This window comes from Pipistrellus kuhlii, unplaced genomic scaffold (genome assembly GCF_014108245.1).
Source record: "Pipistrellus kuhlii isolate mPipKuh1 unplaced genomic scaffold, mPipKuh1.p scaffold_m20_p_3, whole genome shotgun sequence".
NCBI classification, from domain to species: Eukaryota; Metazoa; Chordata; class Mammalia; order Chiroptera; family Vespertilionidae; genus Pipistrellus; species Pipistrellus kuhlii.
The window spans coordinates 181,177,974-181,204,648 of NW_023425529.1; the positions used below are offsets into that span (position 1 = coordinate 181,177,974).

At 42.5% G+C, this 26,675-nt stretch overlaps 1 protein-coding gene across 3 annotated transcripts in view; it reads left to right on the forward strand.

Annotated features, from left to right (window-relative positions):
• The window catches only part of SORBS2 (sorbin and SH3 domain containing 2), a 155,691-nt gene extending 142,973 nt beyond the window's left edge, over positions 1 to 12,718 (forward strand). For all 3 annotated transcript variants that reach the window (XM_045588945.1, XM_045588948.1, XM_045588949.1), the window contains 3 exons: positions 5,545 to 5,594; positions 9,298 to 9,404; positions 10,607 to 12,718. In XM_045588945.1, coding sequence (XP_045444901.1) covers positions 5,545 to 5,594; positions 9,298 to 9,404; positions 10,607 to 10,668 — 219 coding nt within the window. In that variant the 3' untranslated portion in view covers positions 10,669 to 12,718. The remainder of the gene's footprint in view (positions 1 to 5,544; positions 5,595 to 9,297; positions 9,405 to 10,606) is intronic.
• Positions 12,719 to 26,675: the final 13,957 nt, after the last annotated feature.

Sequence of the window (26,675 nt, forward strand, 5' to 3'; positions counted from 1 at the left end):
TCTCCTGCCATTTTAAAACACCCTAAGGAGAGTGTTTGAAGAGATTTTGCCAAAATGGATGGCTAGCCTTGGAAAGAGACTGGACGACAATCGCAGAATGAAATGAAACATCTCCCTCATGGACAAGTTTTGCATTTATGATCAGAATGAGCCAGAGCTTTCCCCGTTAAGCAAGAGGTGACGGACTTGAAGTAACAGCTCACCTTCACACTCAGCCCTTTAGAACTTGACACGGGAGCCCCTGCGGAGATGGGGCCACGCCGCTGAGGCTGTTCTGAAAAGAGCCCGCACCTGAGAGGGGCCATTTGGGAATCTCCCACCCCCCCACTCAGCAGATCTACCCTCCGAAACCATCAGGCCATGCGAATGCCTCTTACGCACGAAAGGAAAAATGTCTGAAAAAATGGAATACTTGGAGACTAGTTGATCTTTGCCCTTTGAGGTTTTAATCTTTGCTGGCAGGAAATAATTAGGAAATTTTTAAGATAATAGCACTTGGATAATGTCTAAGACTAAGAATTTGCCTCCCCACTCCTCCCCCCATCCCTCTGTGGTTTTCTTTTTAAGGACAAAGTATTTATTTCTTGCCTTTCTCCTGGTTCTTCAGCCATTAAGCTTAGTCAGTAAGGGGAATGTATTGATAGCTTAGAATCAGTGTTCTGTCATTTAAGAGAGAGGGCTTTAGGTCTCTGGCACTGGCAGAATGACTGGCACTTCCTATGCAATTTGACGGATAGTAAGTAAAATTGCCCTCTCTCTTACTTTGTAGCTATTCAAATAAACACAAAGCAAACAGGCCAGATCTGAGTGTGTCTTGAACCCAGCCGTTAAACATTCTGTTAAAGGCGTACGGTTTCTGGTATGTGCTCTTAGCCATGTCCGCTGCATTCAAGCATCTCTGCTCTGTTCTGCTCTGCTCTGCCTGCGCGTTCAGATTGAAGCACAATGGATGCCTGTGGTGTGGAAGGCAGGGCAACCGGAGGAGCTGGATGCAGGGTGAGACCCTTCCCTTGGGCAGGGGTCCGGCATGCTGTGTGTGCACGAAAAGCAAGCAGCAGCTCCTCCTGGCTCTGGAGAAGGAGATGAGAACTAACTCACGTCTGTGGCTTTTCCAGGCTGATGTAAGAGGCGAGATGTTTGTCTTGGGGAAGCCTCCCCGTAGCCCAGTGATGACTAGGAGGTCCTGCAGCTCGCCTGTCAGAGGGCTCAGCGGCTCCCACAGGGTAGGGACGGATCGCCTGCCTTGGGCCAGGCACCCTGGCCACGCACACACACACCCTCAGTGGGCTGGCTCTTCCTCGCTTGTCCTTGCTGTCCTTGGCCGGTCAGGTAGGGTGGAGGTAACCTTGAGATGAAGTGACCAACTCATGATGAGCTACAACCTCAGATCCACACGAAAATCCTATCCTAACTGTCTGCGGAATGTGCTTGTGTGAGTTCCCCAAACGCAGGCAGACACGGCCAGACTCTCCACAAGGCAACTCAGGGGGCACCTGTCTTCCACCTCGTCTCGTGCTTCTGTGCAAGTGTCCTCTGTAAGTCTCTGCTGTGCGGTCACTGTCCTCAGGGTGAAGGATAAAGCTATGGCCAATAAAACACAGGCTGGGGCAAAAGTAGGGCAACAGCTGTTCGTATGGCAAATAACACAAGAATCAAGAAATAACAACACAAGCATAAACTCTGTGCCTCGCGTGCGCACAGCTGAAAATGCACTTGTGCTGAACTCACACGCTTCGGTTAATGTTTGCTTCTTTGTCGTCCAGTGTATGTGGATGTTTCAATGATCTTGTTGCAAAACATCGCGTTGCTCTGGTGATGAGTGTTTCACCCGCCCCATGACCCTTTGGAAACCTGCGCCTCTCTGGACTCTACATTCTCCCAGTCTCCTGAAGGCATTGACTGGAAACTTAAAGGTCAAACTCTACAATGAGGGAAGCTAACCGGTACTGTGGATCCCGAGGAAGGGGGGGGCGGGGGGGGGGACACCGCTGGGGATGTCCCTCTGCGAATGAGCCAGTCCTTTCACATCTCTGTCTTGATGATCCTGGTTTAACCCTACGAGGTCTGCTACATGCCTGTAGATCCACAAGTGGTGAAGGGCTTCCTTGTAAAGAAAACTGCCTTTTCGGTGCTTTAAAAATGTGGAGACTTCTCTGCCTTGATCCCATCATTGTGCTTTTCGCTTCTTTGAATAAGATTCCTTTTGTTTCTGGGGTAGAGTTCTGTGTTGCCATAGAGAAGGAGGGATGTTGATTTGAAGAGATTCGTAGAGTCCACAGAAGGGCCTTCTCCAAAACAAAACAAAACCTCTTTCCATAATTGACATGGCCAACCACAAATTTCCCGCGGGCCAGGGACATGGTACGCTCTGGGTCACCTTAAGGTTTTTCTCTTTGCCAGGTTTTTACATTAGGGATGTTATATGTGCTGTTGTGGAACATGATAGTCTATATTCTTCAGATTTATGCAAAAGTTTGATTTAACTTCATAATTTAAGAAGGAAAAATAAGCTGAGAAGCAGAAACATAGGGCTATTGAAAGGAGATGTGCATCCAATTCCGGTTACAGGTACTACAAGTTACATTTTTCGGAGGGGGAAATTGACGTAAGAACTCTAGAACTGCTGCTAACTCCAATATTTCCCCACACTTTAATATTTAAAGTAGCAATAACTCCTTATTTAAGAATTTCCTACAACGAGGTCTAGGTGATCCTCCAGAGACGCCTCTGTAGCAGCACAGATAAATAGGTGGGTGTCAGACAGACTGAGCTAGGGGAGTGTAAGTTTTACTGATACCAGAGGTTGTAGGATATTTCAAAGCAGCTTCCTATACAATGGGTGGTTTGTGACTTGGTTCTGGCTTTGAAAATTAGCATGTGCTTAAAACCTGTCTCAATTGTACCCATATTTGACATTTGACATTAAAAATATCTATACTCAAAGATAAAAAATAATTGTTGCGTTGCCAAAGAAAATGTTAAGTATTTAGGCTCCCGTGAAAACAGCATGATGCTCCGTTGGGCTCTCTCATTTGTATCGTCCCCCTGAGACTCATCAAGATCACGCAGACGTGATGTACGTAATTCCCACCCAACATTCCCAGCATAGTGTCTGTAATCTGTTGGCCTGAAAACCACATTCATGCATTCACGGTTCACGTGAGCCCTTCTGGGAGGTACAAATGTATACTGTTCTGTATTTGTTGCAAAATGGCTAAGAAGTCGTGAATAATAGAAATAAATGCCTGGGTAGATAGTTAAACTAAAAATTATCATAGACCAAAAATTCTGGTGGCCAGCGCGATCCTTTCTCAAGAATTTAAAATGCGGGGAGGGAAAAACAGATGGATATCGATTCCACATTGCTCTGTGTCCTTTAAAATATTCTTCCAAAATGAGTCCAGGTTAAAGGAACTTGGTGAGAGCTGAGGAAAGGCATGGACTCTTAAATGTTGCTGCCACTACTCACCGTTAGGTGGCAATGAAGTGCAGATACAGTACAGAGCTCTTCCTCTAGGTTTGTGCCCATGGTTATAACACCAGGAGGAGGAACCCCAAAAGATAGTCCCCTAAAGTAATTTGCTTGAGTAGCCACACAGAGCATAAACAGCTGCCTAAAGGCAAAAAATAAATAGGGTTAGGGTTAGGGTTAGGGTTAGGGTTAGGGTTAGGGTTAGGGTTGATTTTAACCAACTTAGGCCATCTATTCCCTCATAGAAATATTTTATGCTATAAAGAGTGAAAGCCAAAATTATAATTCTGTCATTGCTTTTTACTTATTTGTGATTTTAAAAAATCATCTTTGGTTTTGGCTCACTGATCTTCAAAAATGAAATTGAATTATTACTATTACTGTTTTTACATGACTGAGACACTTGTAAATGAATGTCCCCTGTCCCAGCTCTCTCACAATTGAATGAGTAAAGTCGATGATGGCACCTATACATTACACAGAAAATATGTCTGTGAAATGTGGATTCCATTATGGGTTCCCTGAGGGGGACAAGCAATCCTCATCTTATCCAACTTCTTGATTTTAGAGATCAGGAACCTAAGGTGCATATCCAAGGCTGCATAGTTAATGCCAACACCAGAAAGGCATAAATGTATCTAGTAAATGTATTCCTCTAGTAACAAATACTTTTACTAGAAAATAAATGAATCCAAATACTGTAATGGTCATCTTTCCTCAACACTGGTTCACAGTCATGCACATTCGCGTAGAAATAATTCCTCTCAAAGGTAACCTTAGCAAAGTTCTAAAACACGCCATTACAGTGGGTACATGACATCAATGCTAATAAAAGCTGTGCTAAATCCTGGCCTGAGCATATAGAAAACTGGTGATTCAGGAGAAAAAAAAAGTGATGGAGGATCCTTTGAAAGTAAGTGAAGGAATAGACACAGTGGGGAAGATGGGTGAAAGCAAAGACACTCCTGGCCAGCAATCCAGGAACATAGTTCTTGAGACTCAGGGGCCTGTGGAATCAGGGAGCCACCATATCTGATAATAGCCCATTTTTTATCATTGCTAAAGGGATGATTCAGTTCAATGATGTATGAGGTAAGCTGAATTGAATTAAACCAGTAAAACTGTAATAACAATAACAAATTACAATACTGATTTTCAAAGTATTACATTAGTTGTAGTTACATTTGCATTTACCAAGCACCAGATGCCACAAGCAAAAGTCAAGTTTTTACTCAACTTAAAAGTATCAGGATGATTTAAAAGTTATAAATAGGCAGACCATTTTTAGAGCACAGTGAAATATATTTTGCAAAACATGTTCTCTTCAGGTAAGAACAGATAATATTTATTGTTTATAACTTGTTGTACACTAGAAATATGGCGCTATATATAGTATCCCCCAAAAATGTGTACACACACTTTGAATATTTCTCTTCTACGGTAAAATGCTATGTGTTACCTGGATATTGTTTGTTGCATTCTATTTAAAGTTTTCTGTTTTCTCTTTTTTAAAATGCATGTGTGAGAACAGAGAATGTTAATTCAAATGTAGCATGGGATGTCCGCCTATCGATATGTTCATCCGTACCGTATGTGGAAATGTTGTCTGTGGGGGAAAAGCATATTAGAATGAGTGTGGATACTTTGCTGTCGGACTCAATGTGGGTTTTTTTCTGCTTGCTTGAGAAAACGCTGAGGAGCAAGGCTGTATGGGGGTGTCCACGCTTCCCATTCAGTGATTTGGTGTCTATGTTCTTGCCATGTTCCTGGCTTTTGAAAAAATCCATGGGACGGAGCCCTGACTTTCCCTTAAAACTTGAGCAGACTGGATTGTAGATATGTTCAAAGCATTCGAACCTTGGTTCTTTTGAAGTCATTGAAAGCACCCTCCAAAATATTTTGATGATGAATCCTGCAGAAACCCTTTACTTGGTTGTATTTGTTTTTCTTCCTCTTGGTTTTTTACAGCAGGATATATTAAATGCTAAGAAAAGTACCATGCCATTATCCAAATTATCTCTTACCTAGTACCAGTGTAAACATTGATTACATTGCAAATCATTTCATTTCAGCCACAGCGTCCTGTGTATACTCATGAAAACATTCAAGGTGGGGGGGAACCGTAAGTATTCTTCTTCTCTTCTAAATTCAAGACTAACCTTGACCCACAACATGGACGATTGATGTACCCAAATAGAGAAAGGCACCACTAGAGGAAGAGGGGTTGCCATAGTCTCCATCTTCATAACAGAAAGAGCTACTTTAAAAAAGAAACCCGTGATCTGCAGAGAAGACTGATTCATGCACTAGCAAGGCCTCCCAAAGCTGCAGCGATTCCTAAGATTATGAATCTGTCTCCTCTGTTCACTAGCCCCGTAGATCCTAGTAACTACGGCTTTGAAGGCACAGAAAATGTCTTTGCACATATTTAGGGAGAAGGAAAATGTAACAGGAGACTTAAGGTGATACATCTGGGACATCATTCCAAAGTTAGGGTCTGAGAAGGGTTTTTGGAAATGGCAGGATTTAAAAGGCACTGTCATTCAATCACATGCCTTTTAACACTCTCCAGTTCCCTCTCCCTGCTGATACGTAGCCAGAGCAACCTGAAGGTGTCAGACCCATATGTTGTATGTCTTTAAGACCCATATGTTGTGTGTCTTTCCTGCTCCATTTTTGCCCGTGAGAGATACTCAGAGGTGACCTACCTCCTCCTGGCTCCCACCTGTTCTGTGAGTCAGGAGCTGACCCTGGAAGGAGGCTTGTCAGGCCTGTCTGAGTACCGGTGAGCCTCCAGCCCACTGCCCAGGCTCTGCTCACTGGGACAGAGCGAGTCCTTCAGGGTCACGCACCCCCCCTCACTCCTCGCAGACCTGACACTCAGCTAAAAGCATGCGCTTCAGAATCATCTCTCCCTTAAAGCGGCCGTCCCCGAGTACAACCAGAAGGTCTTGCTAAGAAAAAGACCATGAAAAGAACAGGTTGGAAATAAGAATCACTCAAAAATTCATTAACTGAGAATAGTTTAAATATGGCCTTTAATTCTAAAGTTTCAGTTTGTCTTTTGGGTTGTGGGTTTCTTTTTTCTCAAACAACGATAGGATCGCATCACACAAGAATAAATGTCAGGGCTGTTTAGGTTGATTGCATTCCTAATAGATTATAGCAGCAGCTTTTAAGGACTTTATGAAGTAATAGATACGTTACAATGCACTGGCTTACGTAGCATGGAGTTAAAACTCCCAGTGTTTGACTGTGTATGAAACTACTGCGCTCACAGGTGGAAGATGGCACGTTTTCGAAGTCCTGCCTTGGACATTATAAAATGTGCTTTATGAAACTTCTATTTGACTACAACCCTAATAGGGTGTCGCTTAATCTCTTTCATTTAAAAAAAAAAAAAATAGTGACACAATGCTTTATGTCTCTAAATTCAGAATTATGGTGAAATACATGATAGAAAAAGTTGCAAGTTAGAGAACTTAAGTTTGGCTGAGGATTTCCTATTCAAAAGACAGAGGTCTCTGAGGCATCCTAACCACCACCATCATTCATCTCACCAACACATCTTTCCAAACAGCATTTCCCATTGTAATTCAACTGCATTTCCGGTTGTGCAGCACTGATTTTGAAAGCCAATGAGGCAGGAGGGCTTCTGAAACATTTGTTTATGTTTCCCTTCAACCCCCCTCACCCCTTCCTGCCTTTTTGTGGTCTAACTAAACCAGAGTGGTAAGTACACTTTGACATGCACGCTGGCTTTCGTCACACCCAAGTGAAGTCGGAGTGGATGCCAATTTTATTTTAGCTCTTGGGACCTTGAGATTTTTCAAGCAGCTGGGCTCTGTGGCCTTAAATAGGCCTGTCTCCCTATGTGGTTGGAGATGTGCCTGGGTGAGGGCTGAGCCTGAAAAACTCAATCAGAAAATCAATTTCCCGAAGGGAGAGACACGGTGCACATCCGTTGATTTAGCAGCAGGGCAATGAGTGACTATCTCACTCCTGTGAACTTGGAGAAGGGAGTATATTGCCAGCACCTTGCCCCCTGGGTACACAAAACATATCATCCATTCATCTGAAGGGCCTCAAAGTTAAATCCTTGAAGCAAACAGCAAAATCAGGGATGACCCAAGCGAGCCTCCAAATGAAGAAATGTCGGTATTTGACACCACCCTGCCTTGTTGCCACTGTTCTCAGACTCTGGCTGCTTTTCCTGACCCTTCTCCAAAATCCAATCCCCACAAGCACAAGCTGCTGACCAGGTGTCCTCGGAGGAGCAGGTACTGACAGGGGAAGACATCTCCAGTGTCAGCAGCTCAGGCTTCGGGCCAGGCCAGGCCAGGGAAGAGGAGGTTTCCTAGGAGAAGGTGTTAGGCACCACATCTCACCCACCCTTTCTCAGACACCCCCCACCAAAGCCCACTTTATCAGGTCCCCCGCCCCAAACAAGTGCACAGACTGAGAGGAAGCCAGGGGAGCCCCGTCCCTGGTTTATGACCTGATGTTTGAGTCCACGTGACAGAATAATTTTGTTCCACCAAAACGTGATTTTTCCGATGGAATGAAGACACGAGAAATACACCATCTTTATTCCTGAGAAGTGTTCAATATTAATCAGCTTTTCAACGTTGGCTTTAAAAAAAAAACAACAACAACAAAATGCCCTGAAATGTGGTTCTTCCATTCTTACATTGGCAGAATTACACAACTGTTGTGAAACCAGCAGAAACAAGTTCACTGATATTTTTTGAAATCCCCCTCCCAATACTAATAACGTTTTAGAAGCACTGGGACATCTTTGTCTTAGCTGCACATCCAACGCTGCCTGGCCTCAGCCGCTAGAATTTGTGTCTTTGCTTTTCAAAATGCCAGTTCATGTTAAAATACAAGCAATTTTATTACCAAAAATTCAACGGCTGAATTTGTTGCTGATCAATATCACCAAAATATATGCTCTCAAAGAATTCAGACAGAGAAAGAAAAGTGAGTAGCATTACTGATAAGACATTTCTTATGTAAAACTGTTTCAAGAGAATACTTACATCAACACTATTTCTACAGAACCTTTTAAAATTAATTTATGCCTATAATACCCCTACTCTTTGATATTAGCTCAAGCGATAACTGAGCATAGAATACATCCATTTCATTTCATAGGTGGACAAGATCAGATTTTCATATTCTAAATCCGAGAAAACTATGAAATCAACCCATTTAAAAAAATTCTTTTGGTGAAAAAAAAACAAAACTCTTTTCTAGTAATCCCCACTCAGTGATTTAGAAGATATATGTCACAGACATTTTGCACATCTCAACTTAGAATCCTTTGAAAATTCAACTTGCAAACTGCAATTAATTATTCTTGCTTCTAGATAGCTAAAACTGTAATTCCTTGTTTTTATAAAGCTGAATAACACACATGGCACTATATATATATATATATATATATATATATATATATATATATATATATATATATATATATTTTCTGTCCTATTGTTTAACATCTGAATGCTAGATATCTATCGATATGACTGGCCAATTGAAATGTGACTCTGGCTTATAAATGTTAAAATGTTTGAATCCTACTTGTGGATGTTGTCATCTCCCATGAATATTCCTCATTACGAGTTTTGAAATACTAGAGTGATTTGATTTCCAGGAGAGTCTAAATAGTTCTGTTTACAAGCTTACCAAAGACTTAGGTTAATAGCAATATCATAATCATAATAGAAATGCTAAGAGAAAAGTGAATGCTGTATATCTTCTGTAGTTTCACCAAGGTGTGACTTTTGTGTTAAACACTTGCATCTGTCCTGTTTAAGGTTTCAGGCTCTGTATAACTATACTCCTAGGAATGAAGATGAGCTGGAGCTCAGAGAAAGCGACGTCATCGACGTGATGGAAAAATGTGACGATGGATGGTTTGTGGGTACGTGTACAGTGCCTTTCACACACATTTGCCCATGGTTAACGTGCTTGTGTTTGCTCCCTGCATGGATGGATACAGCAGTCAGGCTTTCTTTGAGTTCACAATGCCTTGGATCTTCCATACATTCATCTGTCATCCCAAGGCAACTGCATTTTTTTTAAAATATATTTTATTGATTTTGTACAGATAGGAAGGGAGAGAGATAGCTAGAAACATCGATGAGAGAGAGCCATCTATCAGCCGCCTCTTGCACACCCCCCACTGGGGACACGCCCGCAACCAAGGTACATGCCCCTGACCGGAATCGAACCCGGGACCCCTCAGTCCCCAAGCCGACGCTCTATCCATTGAGCCAAACCGGCCTCGGCGGCAACTGCATTTTTAACAGGGGTGAGCACTGACTGCTCCAGGTAGATGTGGTTTTCTGCTAGCTTTATTTCTGGTTCCACTGGGAGAAGGGAATTTCCTTAAAGAGCACCAACCAGGAAAGACTGAGATGTAAGAAGAAAAACAAAAATGTTCCCTAGAGGAGGAGTATCAATACTCTATTCCGTGGGGAGTGCTAGTTGTCAGCAGTGAGGGTCAGTTTGAGAGAACAAGGTCACTCACCCCCATCTAGGGCTGCTGTCATTGCCCTAAGAGGCCAGGGCTTTCTTAGCCTTCATTTGCGGAGGAAGGAGGGAGACAGACATTCCATTCTGACTTTGAAAAGACAGTCTCATTCTTACATCTTTTTTTAAATATATTTTATTGATTTTTTATAGAGAGGAAGAGAGAGGGATAGAGAGTTAGAAACATTGATGAGAGAGAGTCATCAATCAGCTGCCTCTTGCACACCCCCTACTGGGGATGTGCCCGCAACCAAGGTACATGCCCTTTACCAGAATCGAACCCTGGACCCGTCAGTTCGCAGGCTGACTCTCTATCCACTGAGCCAAATGGGTTTCAGCTCATTCTTACATCTTGAGAGGAGACTAGATGTCTTCTAGGAGATGTTTGTGGACAAGAGTATCAGACACCATCCTCCCAGTATTTGTTTCTTTTTCACCTGACTACCTTCCTCATGTCCCCAAGCAAGCTTCCTGCTTCTGCAAACCCTGCAGGCCTTGCTCAGGTAGGAAAGGCTTGGAACGCCGAGTTCCAGGCCCAGGCGTATGAATTATTTCATGTTCTATCACTCCCTCCCCTTTCATGTGTTGCAGGAACCTCAAGAAGAACCAAATTCTTTGGTACTTTCCCCGGAAACTACGTCAAGAGGCTGTGAAGCACCCTCCCTGCTGTGTACACTGCGTCTCAGAACCTGGCCCGAAAAGACCCCGCAGGCCTCCCGCTCTCATGCCTTATGTTTCCTGTAGAAGTCACCACCGTCCTCATCTCCACCTGCCGCCCAACCACCAGCAGAGTAACCGCCGGAGCCTCGGGGAGGCTGGCAGGCCTGTTCCGTGTGAAAGTGCATATCCCTGCTTTCTGCTCTAAACTGAAAGTCTGTATAATAGGATCAGAAAGAGAGTCATCATACTTACAAAGCGGGAAATAAACTGAAAAGTGTCTCGAGGAGGCTCCCTGGTCCACTTTGAGGATGTTTTCCCACCCCCCTCCTCAGGCACCAGAAGATGGTTTATTACTAAATACGTGGTGTGCGTGTCCACACTCTTAGCTTGGCAGTCTGTTTTCTTTTCACGAGTTTGCCTAGAGTCCTCGTTTACACGACATGACAACTGTACTTCAGCTATTATTTTCCTGCACTTATACGTATGTTGTAATATGCACAGTGATTACACAAGCTAAAGCAAGAGTAGGAGCGTTCATTCAGATGAGTGTGATTTTTGTTGACTGAATGTGGGTTTCGAATAGCAGTCTTTCCCTGCGATTCTTTTGTACTTTTTAGAAGTGCAAACAGTAAGTGAGTAAGAGCTTTGGGTAATAATCATGAGAATATAAGAGATTTAGCTAGACTACAAAAAAAAAATATTGTGTTGTAAAGTTGCGTTGCTATTTTATATTAAAATGTAATGATCAGCATCATAAACAATGAGCCCTTAGTGCTTATTTATCTGACAAAATTTAAATAAAAGCAGTGTTAGTGAGAGGTGCAAAGAGTTATTCTAACATAGACACTTGAAAGTATCTGTAAGCAATATTCCTAGGTAGGATTTCACTGTGTGAACATAGCCATTTGCGATTGTATGAGAACAGGCAATCCATATGACATGTCATACATACATTTTATGGAATGTAAAAAAATCCCACGCATTATTTTTAGAAATAGAAGACTTTAGAAGTATCACAGGTATTAAGGCTGGTTTTAGCAAGGATTATGATCAATACAATTATTTTTACTATGATAATTTTTTTTTCTATGGAACTCAGAATCCTGGCTACATTTGAGGACAGGAATATGTTGAGCCTGATTTTCCGGTGTGTATAAAATACTTCCTCAAAATACATTAGGCACTTTTTAGAGGCAATGTTAACTCATCCAGGTTCTATTTTCTGCCCTGAGGTAGAAATTTACAAAAGGATATTGGGACCTGGGAGATTTAATGTGGCGAACAGTGCCTGAATCACACACCTTCTGAGAACTAGCTTTGTATTTCTTATGACTTTGCATAAGAACTATTCATATTTGGATCTTGAGCACCTTATAGAGAAAACTTTTTATGGCATTTCTTCTGTGGACAGTGACTGATCTTTTCACAATGTAAGTAGACTCTAGAATTTTGTACATATGGTTGCTCTTTTTTTTTTTTTTTTGTATAGACTATTTAGTTGTTGAGAAAACAAGGGAATTTCTTAACTTGCTCTTTATCCTTCACTAAAACTAAAGATGATCCTTTGTATATCCCACAGATCATAAGCACGCCTCGATAGTGTGATTCTATAAGATAGCATTTATGCAAAAGTATATGAGTTTACAAGAGCTCAGTAGCCAGACTGAAATGTATATAAGTATCCAATACAGAAGGGTTTCAATAGGAAAAAGGTAAAGAAACACCTTTGAGTAGCCAACCTTGATTACTGTCAAGTTCACAACCAGCTTTATATTTTTAAAGGCCTTGGGTTTGAAATTAGGTCAACTGCATGCAGCTTTGCTGATAAATGAATAATTATCTTCCATGCCATTTATGAGAAAAGACTTCAATGTCTGTTGCCTGTCATATTTAAGAAAAATTACTGTTTCTACTCTCTGTACCTGATTTTGAAAGGAAAAAAAATTCCTACTTGGCTTTCAGGTCATTGACTTTGAATTCTTACAAGCAAAAGTCATTGTGTTTTTCTTGAATAGACGTCTAATAAATTTGCTTGGAAGTATACTTCAGTCTTTCTTCTTGACATTTATCCTTAAGGGAACTGTGTATTTTATCCAATATGTTAGATAAGCTTGGAGGAAATGCATTTGGTCTGTGTTCTCTAGACATACCAATGGAAGGGAAAATGCATCCTGCTCAGCTCAGAGAAGAAATGTTTCTTTAATCCTCCCCTGATAACATTTTTCCATTGAGTTTTAGAGTCTGTAAGGGAGGGATGGAGGGAAGAGAGAGAGAGAGAGAGAGAGAGATATCAAACCCAAGATTCTTCAGTCTACAGATTAACAATATAACCACTGAGCTACACCAACCTGGGTGAGAGAAAACCATTTTAAACCCACCACTGAAGCTTGCTTGCTTAATTACACTTTGGTTAAAAATTGCTCTTCAGCTAAAACAACACATTAAGATGTTTTTGCCTGATCATCAGCTATTTTTTTCCCAAGGAGAAGTTAATTACAAAAAGGTGTAAGCACTTTCCCAATTCAACTGTCTTAAAATTCTCCCAAACCTCAGTGTTAAACACATTGAAGATCACACTGTGTCCCTAGCTCAACAACTACGTCTTCTCCCTCCTCCCACTCCACCATCCCCATACTCTGCCATCTCCAACAGCCACCACTCCCCACAGCACCCGGCTGTGCCCAGGATGACAAGAAATCTATGTGTTCCATCCAGTAAAACAGTCTTTCCCCAAGGAAAGTTCACTTTGGTCTTTAAAAGCATACAGTGATCCATGAGGATACAATTTTGGTTACTGACATGTTGTTTTTTTAATATACTTCTATTTACTTCAGAGAGAAAGGGAAAAGGAGAGAGAAACATCAATGATGAGAGAGAATCATTAATCAACTGCCTCCTGCACACCCTCCACTGGGGATCGAGCCTACAACCCGGGCATATGCCCTAACTGGGAATCCAGTCACAACCTCCTGGTTCATAGGTGGACGCTTAACCACTGAGCAACACTAGCCGGACGATCGACCTCTGTTAACCGAGCTTGAGTTTGCCCATGAGCTGTGATCATTATGGCTGTGAGCCCACACAGCAGCTGGTGGTGGCTTTGGGAAGCGCTTGGTAACGGTGTCACTTGGAGACAGGCAAGCCCAGCGTGTTCTAGGAACACCGTGTGCTCCCAGGACTCCTCAGTCCACAAAGCCCTAGGGTATGTACCCCAGCCATTCTCTGCTGGGTGACTCACTGAGTGACCAGGAACCTTAGCTCACTGCTAAATTCAGCCCCTCCGCAGGTCAAGAGAGTTCCAGCTGAGCTCATGCACATACATATATCTTGACCCAAAAACCTTTTGGTATGAGCCAGACCTCTGCCTAGCAGATCTTCACCTGTTCCTTTGGGGTTTCTTGTTCATCTTTTTTCCTAAAATATGATAGGTGACTCAGTTGTCTCAACATTTTCCAAAAATAAGTGCCATTTCAAATAAGCCATTTAAATAAATTACCATTAACAACACCAGTGGGTGGGTGTCAGGTCTTACACTGATGTTACACACAAAGCTTGAGAATGGCTTTCTTTCTTTCTTTCTTTTTTTCCGGTTTCGGCATCTTTTTATTTTTAACTTTATTTTTATTACTGACCTGTTACAGATGTCCCCATTTTCCACCCTTTGCCCACCTTCACCCGAGAATGGCTTTCTAAAGTAATTTTTAATATCGCAAGCAACAGATGCATATTGTGGGAAAATAGAGAATACAAATGAACAAAAAGAAGAGACAATCACTGGGAGTCCCATTTTTAGGGTAAATATTATTATACTTGGAAACATATTCCTGTGGAGTATTTTTCTCCACATGCATAGAAGTGTGTGTGTGAGCACACACATGCATACATGCATAATATGCAGGCAGAAGTGGGATCGTACTGTACATATTATTGTATAACCTTCATTTACTATTGAGTCAGGACACTGAAATACGGTGAATATGTCATGATTTCAAGTCAATTTGACAAAAGGTTGGAAAAAGAGTGAGGAAACATTGTAGCCAATCCTCAGAACTCATGAAAATGCAATTAATTCAAAACCAATAGACAAAAATTACAGGAGTATCACTAATAATGTTGCAATCTGAGGAAATGGTAGAGGAAGGAAAGGAGAGAGGAGAAAAGGAAAATATTATCTCTATGCCATAAGCCATCACAGGCATTAGGCATTTTTATAGCTACGGAATGGCTAATGGAAGAGAGACATTAAATTGAGAAATATGGGAACTACAGAGCAGTTGGGAGCAACATCCACACCATCCTGGGGGTTAGCAAATGCACAAGTTTTGAGTTCAAATGGACAGAAGAGGGTAACTAGTGAGTAGTTCAGCTTACACCCTTCTCCCCTGCATGCACACACATACATGTAAAGCCACCCCAAAAGATGACAATAATGTAAGAAAAATTTGGTAATGTAAGAAAAAAAATTCTAGGTCCCAGCAGGTAAAACTATAGCAAGATCTTCTTACTCATTAATTACTCCCAAACTTACATAGACGAGAAAACCCTCCATCTATCCACCCTATAGCACAAGCTCTGGGAAAGACGTCTCTCCCTCTCATCTTGCCTTTATCCATGTCTTGCATATTTACACATCATTCACAGCCTGGGGGGTACTTCTGGTGAGTTTGGAAGGTTCAATAATAAAATGTTTTATGGAGCCTTAGGTCATAGAGCTACATTTTGCAGAACCTTTAGAATACAAGGCTAGTCATTGAAACACCATCGCTTTTGGCACATTCACTGGGCTCATGTTGGTGGCTGAAGCTTTCTGTGGGGATCTACTGAGAAGCTATCCAAAGCTTTTATGTCTCCACAGGCCCCAGGGATTTCTAGATTATTCTTTTGTTAGCACTCAGGACTCTTAGTCCCCAGGTTTTGCAAAGGTTGCTTCCATGATGGGTACACAGTCTATGAGAGACCTGGCCCATTTCTCAGTTATAGCTTGGCAGGATGACTGAGGGGACATCAAAGAAACAGCAAAGGTACCTGGATCTCTTCAGATACTGCCTTGGGCCCTCAACTCTTGAGATCTCTACTTAGCACCTAGTCTACAACACCAGACTGTTTGAGGGTGTTTCACCATATGTTCTCAATCACTTGCTTCAAGAAGTCATCTCAAATGCAATCAGAAGAGCCTTCAAAGGAAGTGTCAGCAGTCTGCTAGTTTCCATTCCACAAGGGACAGAGGATGGCATTGAAACATTCAAACACTTGCATTTGTCACTGTGTGTGTGATATATATATACATACATATATACATATACATATACACACATTCATACATACACACATACACACACAGAGAGAGAGAGAGAGAGGGCAAAAGTAGGTTTACAGTGCTGAGTACGTGAAACACAGTTCTTAATTAATTATTGTATTATTTTCCATTCAAATAATTGTAAACCTACTTTTGCTGACCCGTGTGTGTGTGTGTGTGTGTGTGTGTGTGTGTGTGTGTGTGTCTTTATGGGACTGTTAAAGAAAAGATAGATAATGAAAGCTAGTAATATCAGAGTTGTTCATCGGATAATCATGAAATACCATTGTTCTTCTTCAGAATACAAGTATTGATAAGGTCATGATGAGGTATGAGCTCAAAATTTATAGACAATACTTATCTTGGAAAAAATCCCCTTGGACAGAATGGCTAGGAATCAGTATACCTTTTCTAATGGCTCACTCATTATTCTTTAATCATATCAAGTAAAATTGGTCTCAAAATTAGATTGGTATAAATACTGATTTTGTTGGGTAATGCAATGCTAACCTGTAGCACCTTTTTGCCGCCATTGCTCAAAGACACTAGCCTATATTTGAACCAGTGACACTGTTTGGTTCTGAAAATGAGCTTTGATACAAGGAATATGATATCAAGACCAAGATTCCATCTAACTTGGCATTCAAGGCATTCTGGCTTCAAGATTCCTGACTGAATGCCATTAACATCTCAACGGAGGGCTGAGCTATTGATGCAGCAAGATATGACTCTTTGATAATTTACTGAGTTCACTTTAGTGACTAAATAGCAGTACAGTATGTTTAATTAAAAACAAGAGAAAACACACATATGCAGACCTTACGCTAATTCAGGACTTGTATATGTTTCCATAAACCAAAGAGGGGGATGAGATTTATTTCCTTCTTAATCATAAAGTCCCCTTCAAAGGCTGTTCCTGTACATGCCAACCATTTGTTAGTTTCTCGGAGTTGCTGATAGCATAGGCTTCTACTTAAAATTATTGGCTTATTTATTTATTTATTTATTTATTGCCGAAACCGGTTTGGCTCAGTGGTTAGAGCATTGGCTTGAGGACTGAAGAGTCCCGGGTTCAATTCAGGTCAAGGGCATGTACCTTGGTTGCGGGCACATCCCCAATAGGGGGTGTGCAAGAAGTAGCTGATCAATGACTCTCTCTCATTGATGTTTCTAACTCGCTATCTCTCTCCCTTCCTCTCTGTACAAAATCAATAAAATATTTTTTTTTAATTACTGGCATTTTTTTTCTAACCCCTCTGCAAAGAAAAAGAATGGTTGACAGAAATGAGTTAGAACTAGCAAGCTGACCTTTGACATATTCCTAGGAAAAACTCTGGGACTTATTGTTCAAAGTATTCATAATATTGTTTTCTCTCCCTCAATCTCTTTCTCTCTTTCTCTCCTCTAATGGACTAATCTCAAAATGCTCATAAACTCTGAGCTAGTGCTATCTAGACCTCCCATGCACCCAACATCTCTCAACACACAGAGTTATGCCTTTGGTCAGCTGTCAGATGCCCTGACAACAAGCTTAGCAGACATCTGTCCATGGATTAATGGGCCTGGTATTTCTTTCATTATCAAAGATGAATGCTAGACAGCTGTATTGAAACCACAACATACTTCTCAACACTGATCATGCATAGATGAGATGATCTATTTTCTAACTGGGGTCATGAATGATCTTCTTACCTCAGGAAACATTTTTCCCTGCAACAAGAGATTTAAAACAACAAGGACCACGGTGTCAGCTTCAAATCCAAATGTGTGTCTGTCTAAGCCTCCTTTTTGACTGTGTGTGATAATGACATGTTATTTAAGGATCATTCTGGAATTCAGAGTTTATTTTTAAAATGTATGAAAGAGTGAATGCCTCACTTTGCCAACACAAGTCCTATAAAACAATATGAAAAGCATATTTTCAAGTTCAGACTCATTTTTTTAGGCCCAGACCTGGTGACAACTTCAGTTAGCTTAGAGATTGAGGTTAGTAAAAAAAATCATGTTCATTTGAGTAAATGAGATAAAATATACAAGCAGAATCTAACACTTTAGTTGGCACTAAATAAAGGCTAGTTCCTTGCCCTTCTTTTCATTTTTGGTTAAAAAAAAAAAAAAAAAAAGGGCAGGGGTTGGAGGCTGGAACTCCTGCTTTGGGAGAGGGGGGTTGAGTGTGAGCACAGTCTCCTACATGGGCAGGTGCAGTTCCAGTGCAGCACAGAACAAAGGGCACGAAGACACAATTTTTAAAAGATTGAAATAAACACAGAATTACTGAGTATATAAATAACTACATGACCCCAGGAGTCAAAAATAGAATAAAATATATTACAAATTTTCACCTAGCAAATTGGCAACCACACGAAAAGTTGTCTCCATCTCATGTTCGTGAGAAGGTACATTGATAGAATTTTTGGATGACAATTTGAGATTCCTAACAAAAACTTTAAAATATTATATATTTATTGATCCAGCAATGTCATTTCTATGTATTTATTCTACATACTTACTCCATATAGTTTTCTATACATATTTATTCTGCTTGTTTTTTCACCAGAAATAATTATGAATGTGTTCATATTATATATTTAGCTACAAATATGTAGTCATATTATTTATGACATCAAGTAATTATTAAAAACCTAAATATTTAATAATAGGAGAATGATTAAGTAATTTGTGGAACTTTTTGCTGAGATGCTGTGCATTCATTTAAAAATGCCTCATGGGCAGCCAGTCAATGATTCTCTTTCATCATTTATGTTCCAATCTCTTCCTCTCTGAAATCAATAAAAATACATTTAAAGAAAATAAATAAATAAATAAAAATGCCTCATGGAAAAATATTTAATGAAATCTAAGCATAAACTGCACATATTTATGTATTATATACATATATGTGTGAAATTAACTAAATATCAAATCCTGTCTTAATGTAATTCGTTCCAAAGACTGAAGCACTCATCTTAGGAAGGAATCACTCGTCGGGCTAAACACCACTTGGTCTTTCAGAATAGCCCTCCCTTCTGTGCCGAGGACCATTCCCAAGTGCAAGGGAAGAAAGAGAATTTAACATCCTCATGGGGGGAAAGATTGGGAAGTTGGAGTATGTCCCCAGCGCCAGGCCCATGTGCTCTGGGTCTCTCCTGACCTTCAGGACTGAAATCTGAGGTGCTGATCTGATCCCTCTTGGTTTAGGGTCAGGATAATCACTCCCTGGCTGACTCAGCCTCATGTTAGCTCCTGCAGGCTGCAGACACCCGAAGGTCTGCCAGGCCCTCCCCCTGCCTCTGCCCAGCAGTGCCCCATCCCTGCTGCGGGATCGCCTTGCATTGCCATCCTGTGCACCCAGTAGATCCCCCTCTCCTCATTCTGCATCCCCATTAGAAAAAGAACAGGGGCAGCTGGGAAAGCTACATTCCAGAGCCCCCTTTCTGCCTGACCACGGCATTCCCCAGCTTATGCTGATGTGGCTGAGCTCCAGACTGCTCATGAAGTAATTTCACCTTAAAGCTCAGGCTCCAGAGAGGAGAGCAAGAGACATCCCGTTCCCCCTACCCCATACTCTTCATTCTTTTTCCCCTTCTCCATCTTTCCACCACTTCCCAGATGGTCCAGGTTTTCTTTTCCTTTCATTACACCCTACCCTCTACCTCCTCTTCTAGTGAAGTCTACAGGGGTCTCTTCTCTGAACAGAGGTCTCTCTGATCAGTTGCTCATTTGATAAAGGGAAGTAGGAAACCTTTCTCAAGAAATAGCTTACAAGACTATAGCTTCCATTATTCTTTTTCTGAATCACAAAATATCAATTTTTAATATTATGTTGGTCTTTCTTTTAGCATTTTTCCTATGAAAATTATATTTAAATAAATGCTGAGGGCAGAAGAAGCAAAGAGTATTGACAAAAAAAAAAAAAAGAGAGAGAAAAGTATTTAAAAACTTTATGTCCATTACAAAGTTATTTAAGAATAAGAGGCAGCCTAACTATATAGACAAAACAGAGAGACACCGGGAGAGAAAGAAGAAGGCTCTAAACTGAGACTTGGAGGATGTTGGAACTTAATGAAGGGAACTGAGAAAAACTGGTGCAAAATATAAAGAAAATTGGAGATATAAGAATTAAAATGTCCTATTTTTATGTGTAATATGTGATGTTTCTCCACATATTCTAGTTGTTTCAGAGAGAAATAATTGTGGCACATACATAATCTTCTTGCTATGGGCATAAAACTTGTGGAAGACCATGATACACCATCAAAACACCAATGTCCATAGTTCATTTCTATACCATCTTGTTCCACAAAGGATTTCAAGCAGGTGACAGGGACTATTCTCACTCTATGGGGAAAATGAATAACAAATGATAGAGGAGCTTCAGAAATAAAAAATAAAAAAAGATACTTTTAAAAAGGCACTTCAAGAGGTAAATTTTCTAGTTGACACAAAGTAGAATAATAAAACGAAGGAAATGTTGAAAATGATACACCTTTGAAAAGGAGATAAACCAAGGTTTGGAAGAAATGATGATCTAATCAAAGCAAACACTATGAGAGTGGGGGGAGGGGGACGGGGACGGGGGGCGGGGGGGGGGGGCATGGCAGCAGGAAACTTTGGCAAGATGACTCCAGGCTTTCGGAGAAGCAAGATGGAAGCCAGGAAGCCAGCAGTGACCCTGATCCCAGTGGGGGAGATGACAGTCTGAGTTAGGGTGGCCGCAGTGGGAAGCAAATGAGAGCAGTGACAAAAATAAGCACAACTTGGCCACTGGAAATACAGGAAATGGTGGAGTCCATGACGACAATGAGCTTTCAAGCCAAGCCAAAGGCAGGAATGATAAAAACAGTACAACCAATGGCCCATGCTCAGTCCTGGCTCTTAAAATGAAATGACGGTAATGTATTTTCCACATACAAGTTTTCTATTATCACAATATAAATAGACTTAAAAGTAAAGAAAAAAATTTTTGAAATTCGAAAACTTGTAAATTCAAAAACTTGTATAAAACTTGTGTGGCATTAAGGAGGACAATAGCAGATGTTTTCTGGTTTAGAAAATAACATTTATCATTTCTTATCTTCAAAGTATGAAAGAAACCAAAAGCAAAATACTGACTTAACCAAAAGTACTTGAATTTACATATATCAACTCACATTAACTTTATACACCTTGTGGATTGCTTTATTTTTTGCATAATTCTCTAAGAACTTTTTTGCTTCAAGTGTGGAGCAAATTGAGTTGAACTCTAATTACCACTTGAGTTTTGTTACAAAATGTATTATTTTGGTAGAAATGATGTAAAGCAACACGTAGGCTGTTATCCAGTACAGTATGAAGCCGGGATGTTTGGAATATTAATCTCTGGTTAACAAGTATCATACAGAGTGGACTTTACTCTCACTGCTACTCAGATGTGTGAAGAAAAGCATAATTTCCTTGTTTTCTTTAACCAATCTAATATTTTTCACTGAGACATAATTCACATACCATATCCCTTCAAAGCGGACCATCAAGTGATTTTCAGTATTTTCACATAGATAATCATCATTATCTAACTCTAGAACACTTTGTCACCCCCAAAAGAAATCTCAGGCCTATTAGCAATAGCTCCCCATTCTCCCTTCCCTCCAGCACCTGGACACCTCAATTTCCTTTCTGTCAGGATGGATTTGCCTATTTTAGATATTTCATACAGATGGAATCATACACTATGTAACCAACCAAATTGTCCCCATGAACTCCCACCCTGTTGGGTGGCAGTGAAAAATTACTAGCTCAAATTTAATGATAAATAACAGCTCAGATGTTTCCAGTTTAAGGCAACTTAACTTTGGTCAAGACTCATGAAGCTTAACGTACACTCAATAACATTGTTCCTTCATCCTTTCCAAGCTCGACTGTGCACAGGGGAAACCTTATGAGTCCTCCTAGCAGTGGTGGGAGGATGGCGGCCTGACAATGCTGGGCTCTGGGTCAGTACCTGTGGACAACTGGTCCCAACAGGATGCTTGGCAGGTGCTGGCTTCCCTTGCAACTGACCCCTGAGCCTGACTCTGCATCCTACCACCCAGATCTCTGCCCAGGGCAGCCTCCTCCTGCCAACTCCCGGTCTCCACAAGCTCACAGTCCTCCTGGCACTTCTGTGTCCACTCAGAGGGTGGGCCTGGGCCCTCCTTTCTCCACTGACCATTGCACCCGCAGCGGAGTCCAGCATTTACTAGGCATTCCACAATATTTTCTGAATGGGTGAATAAATATTTCAAACCTCAGCTGAAATGTTATTTCTTCTGTAAACCTTTCCTCGGTAAACCCACCCCTTCGCACCATGCTTGCCCTGCGCTCCCATAACAAGTGTACCTTGCTGCCAGTGCGGCATCTGTGGGCTGCTTATAACCCGATGTGTATGTACCATCCCTCCTGAGTTATAACCCACCTCACCCTCACGCCCAGGTGCGGAGCTGCTCAAGGCTCCCCTCGGATCACAAACGATGCGCTCAATAAACATTAAAAACAATACAGGCTTATTATTTCTAATGAACTGGGTTTCTTTTTAAAATAATCACATGCACGTTTTACTAAATAATCAGATGGCACAATCTGGTATAAAAATGAAAAGGCAGTCTCCACTCAGCCCCAAACAGTTCTAAGCCACTCTAATTGTGACCCTCCAGCCCCTGACCCAAAGGTCAAAGGATCCTGTTTATGGAAATGTAGTAGGTCCCAGTCTTTTGCTCTTCAAGTTTGTTTTATCTTTCCCCCTCCAGTGTGGGTAAAGTACTGTGTGATCATCGCAGCTAGCAGACAAGAGGCTTCACGCTAGAAGATTCTAGCACACGATGGCGCTGAGTCTGGATCCAGGCAGGCTCACTCAGAACCGGTGCTCGCAGCCGCTGGTTTTGCAGAAGGAATGGGAGGCCCACAGAAGTGCAGCATCTCCAGTCAGGACGGAGAGGCAGGCAGAGGTCTTGTGGGAGGAGTTGGCCTGGTCCTGACGGAAGGCCAGGCGGCCTCCCAGTGTTCTGTGACATGTGCTGTGCGTATCTCAGCTCTCCATCGGGCAGATGTCCCTCCGACAGGAACTCACATTGTTCTGCAGTGAGTCTGTGGATCCCCTGGCACCAGGTTTCCTGACATGTGGTAGAGAGAGCTCAGGTTCAATACCCACAGGCATCGGAGTTAGAGGGGACCCTGTGGAATGGTGGTGCTGAACAGAGCAGTTCAGTTTGTGTTGTGGGCTGAGTTGGGGACGAAAGTAAATTCAACCTTTTCCTGGTCTCAGCTCCCTGTGTTTCCTCCAACGTCATTTCAAGATTCTATGCACACATTTCCTTAGGGGAGGAGGATGGCGGGGAGGAGGGGCAGGGGGGAGGGGGAAGAGGCAAGAAGCAAGGCATTCTCCCAGCTAAGTGGGTAAATCTCCCCAGAACTGAAAGTGCTGACTGTCAAACAAAAAAGAGGGGAATAGCCCTCGCTGGTTTGGCTCAGTGGATAGAGTGCCGGCCTGTGGACTGAAGGGTCCTGAGTTTGATTTCTGTCAAGGGCACATGCCTGGGTCTTGGGCTCAATCCCTAGTGGGGGAGTGCAGGAGGGGCAGCGGCTCAATGATTCTCTCCTGTCATTGATGTTTCGATATCTCCCTCTCCCTCTCTGAAATCAATTATATATATATATATATATATATATTTTTTTTTTTTTTTTTTTTAAGATGGGGACAGAAGTTGAGGCTCTAAGGACCACCGGTGGGCCTCCCAACAGAGGCAGCATCACGCCGTGGGTCTGAGCAGCGGTTCTGAACAAACTGCCTAGATCCAACCACAGCTCTGCTACTTACTGTGGATCTGAGGGTAGCTGTTTGCACCCTCTGTTTCCTTGTAAAGTGGGATAAGCCCAGCACCCACCAGCTAGGGCTGTGATGAGGCCTGAACCAGTGCCAGCCAGCACCCACAGCCACCTCACCCTCTCTGCTTCCCTGGACTGCAGACCACATGTTCACTCTTCCACTGGGCCTCCTCTTCTCACAGCATCGTGTCAGGCCTTCGCTGTGACCCCGGGCTTCACTCTCCCGTATCATCACTACGAACTGAAGAGCCCAGTACCCAGTGTTGTACAGTGTTATAAAGACACCTTGGTTGTCTCTTGTCATTGCCTAATTCTTTCCTAATTCCAGCCCAGGCAGCACCATCCTGCCCTAAGGCAACAGGCCAGGAGTAACACCCCCCCCCCCCTATCCCCCACAACCCCCCAACCCCAAACAAAGGGCAGGTGAGCATGAGCATGAGCAACCCACTCCTGGCTTCCCAATGTTGTCTGTGACCCTCCAGCCTCTGACCCAAAGGTCAAAGGATCCTGTCCTGGAAACGGACAGAAACCAGGCTGCAGGGTGGCTCCTGTTCAGCCAGAGCGTCTCCGAGAAAGAGAAAGGCTCTGCCATTTCCGAGTTCTACCGTCCTGGCCCATCTCTGGAAATAAAGGTGTCATTGAAGGCAGGAGGCAAACACCTTGGTAAATTATTGCAAGCTGCATGCGGAAGCAGAACACCAGGCTGCGCTCTCAAAGGCCCCATTGTGAGTGTGCCTGTGCCCAAGGCTGCTAATCGCTGGCCCCCTTCCATGGCCTGCACACCCCGCGCCCCATTCGTCTCTCATTTGTCACTAGTTGTTAGGGGCCTATAAACAGAGAGGAGGCTTTCTTAGCAACCGCTGTGAAAAAGCAGCGCCCTGCCTCCCCGTCCCTCCTCTCTTCTCCTCTCCTCCCCAAACAAACCTGAAAGGAAGGAAAGGAAAAGGAGCCTTACTAAGTGGCCTGTGAAAGTCAGAATGCCATCCAATATGGGACATTTCAAAACTGTTGGCTGCCTTGGGCTTGGGGCGGGGGAGGGGGAGACTCTCAAGGCGCTCCGGGAAGCCAGCTGCCAACAGATTAAGAGGCGACTAGAATGATCTCAGCGCCCTTTGTGGGCGTCTGGTCACACGGTATCTGCAAGATAACCAAGAATACTCCGCTGACGCGATTCGATTCTCTTCCCTTGGAGAACGCTTCGGGCTTCGTCTGGCTATTTTCAGTCTCGGTGTCAGATGCCATGGGAAGCCATCACAAGGCAGTTCAAGGGTTACATGTTCAGAACATGTCAAAGTTCTGGCAACCAGAGCGACCAGGAAAAAAAAAAAAGCAGCAGAGATAAGCACTCAAGGGGGTCTGGGAAGGAGTGGCAGTGGGAAGAAGGTCTTTGGTTGGCGGATGCAGAAGGACCTGGGATGGATGCTACATTTCAGAGAGAGAACGACGGGAAATCATTGTATTTGCAAAGAGAGCAGGAACCCTGACCTTCCCAAAGAACAGTGCAGAGGATCCGCGGGAGTGAGCCTGGCCACTTAAGCTTTCAGGGAGTTTAAAATGTTTCTGGAGTCAAATCAGTTCACTCTTGCCAGCTTGAGAACAGCCCGTTTGGAAAATAGAACTCGTAGGCATGGAAACAGCAGTCAACTTGGTCATGAAAGTCGTTCCAGAGTTTGCTGAAGAAACTGTGAGAAGCCTCCTAGCTTTGGTGAGATTCTGGGAGGCCAGATAGTTAGAAATCTTAAATGACCAGTAACGAAAATATGCTAAGTGGAAAGAATTAAATGTTTGTGAGTTATGATCCTTCCAGCGCTATCTGTTTGCAGGTATCAGGGTTGCTAATAATCAAAACAATGAACGTGAAAGACACCCAGAAGAAAATATTTCAATTCTGTAATTCCATGATGCTCTTGAAGACCTAGTAAGAGATTGCTCAGAACAGAACTCTCGTGAATATTGTTTCAAAACGAGAAAATGGGAAAATATTGTAAACAAAAAGCCTTTATTGATTATCAGCTTTCACAGCGTCGCAGGTTGGCCTTCATCTCACACCTCATTTCGCCCTTCGGTAGGGGGATCGCTACTGCATTACAGATGGGGGGCTGAGGCCAGAGGAGCTGGGGTTGGTCGTCAGCAGAACCAGGCTTATGATCTCAGCCAGGACTCATTCACCCTCCCTCCGCCTCCATCCTACACACGCTGGTAAGGATACACTGACACTTTGGGGCATAACAGGTCACTCCTATGGTGCTGGTACCCAAAAATGTCATTGCAGGAACAAGCAGAGGTCTTAGTATTTTTAATGTAAAAATGGGAAACTTAGTTGTATTGATATATTGTTCCTGTATTTTTTTTTAAAAAGCTCCTTCTGGCCCAGCTGGTGAGGCTCAGTGATTGAACATTGACCAATGAACCAGGAGCTCATGGTTTGATTCCCAGTCAGGGCACAGGCTGGGTCTCGGGCTTGATCCCCAGTGTGGGGCGTGCAGGAGGCAGCTGATCAGTGATTCTCTCTCCTTATTGATGTTTCTATCTTTCTTCCTCTCCCTTCCTCTCTGAAGTCAATTTAAAAAAATATATTTTTAAAAAGCTCCTTCTGTTTCCTCTCCTTCCTTTTTTCTTTCTCTTTCCTCTTTTGTGCATTCACCTTACATTGGAGCCTCCAGGTGGAAAGGAAGAGACCAGGATAAAGCAAAGTGGCAGATGGGTCCTATTGGGTTGAGAGTTTGTGTCTGAGAAAAAGAGACCCAGACCCCTTGCAAAAACACATTTAACAACTTGACACATGTCTGCCAGGGACTTGGGGCATCTCTGTCCGACTGACTCCTGCAGCATGTTACTGTGTTTCCCCGAAAATAAGACATCCTCCAA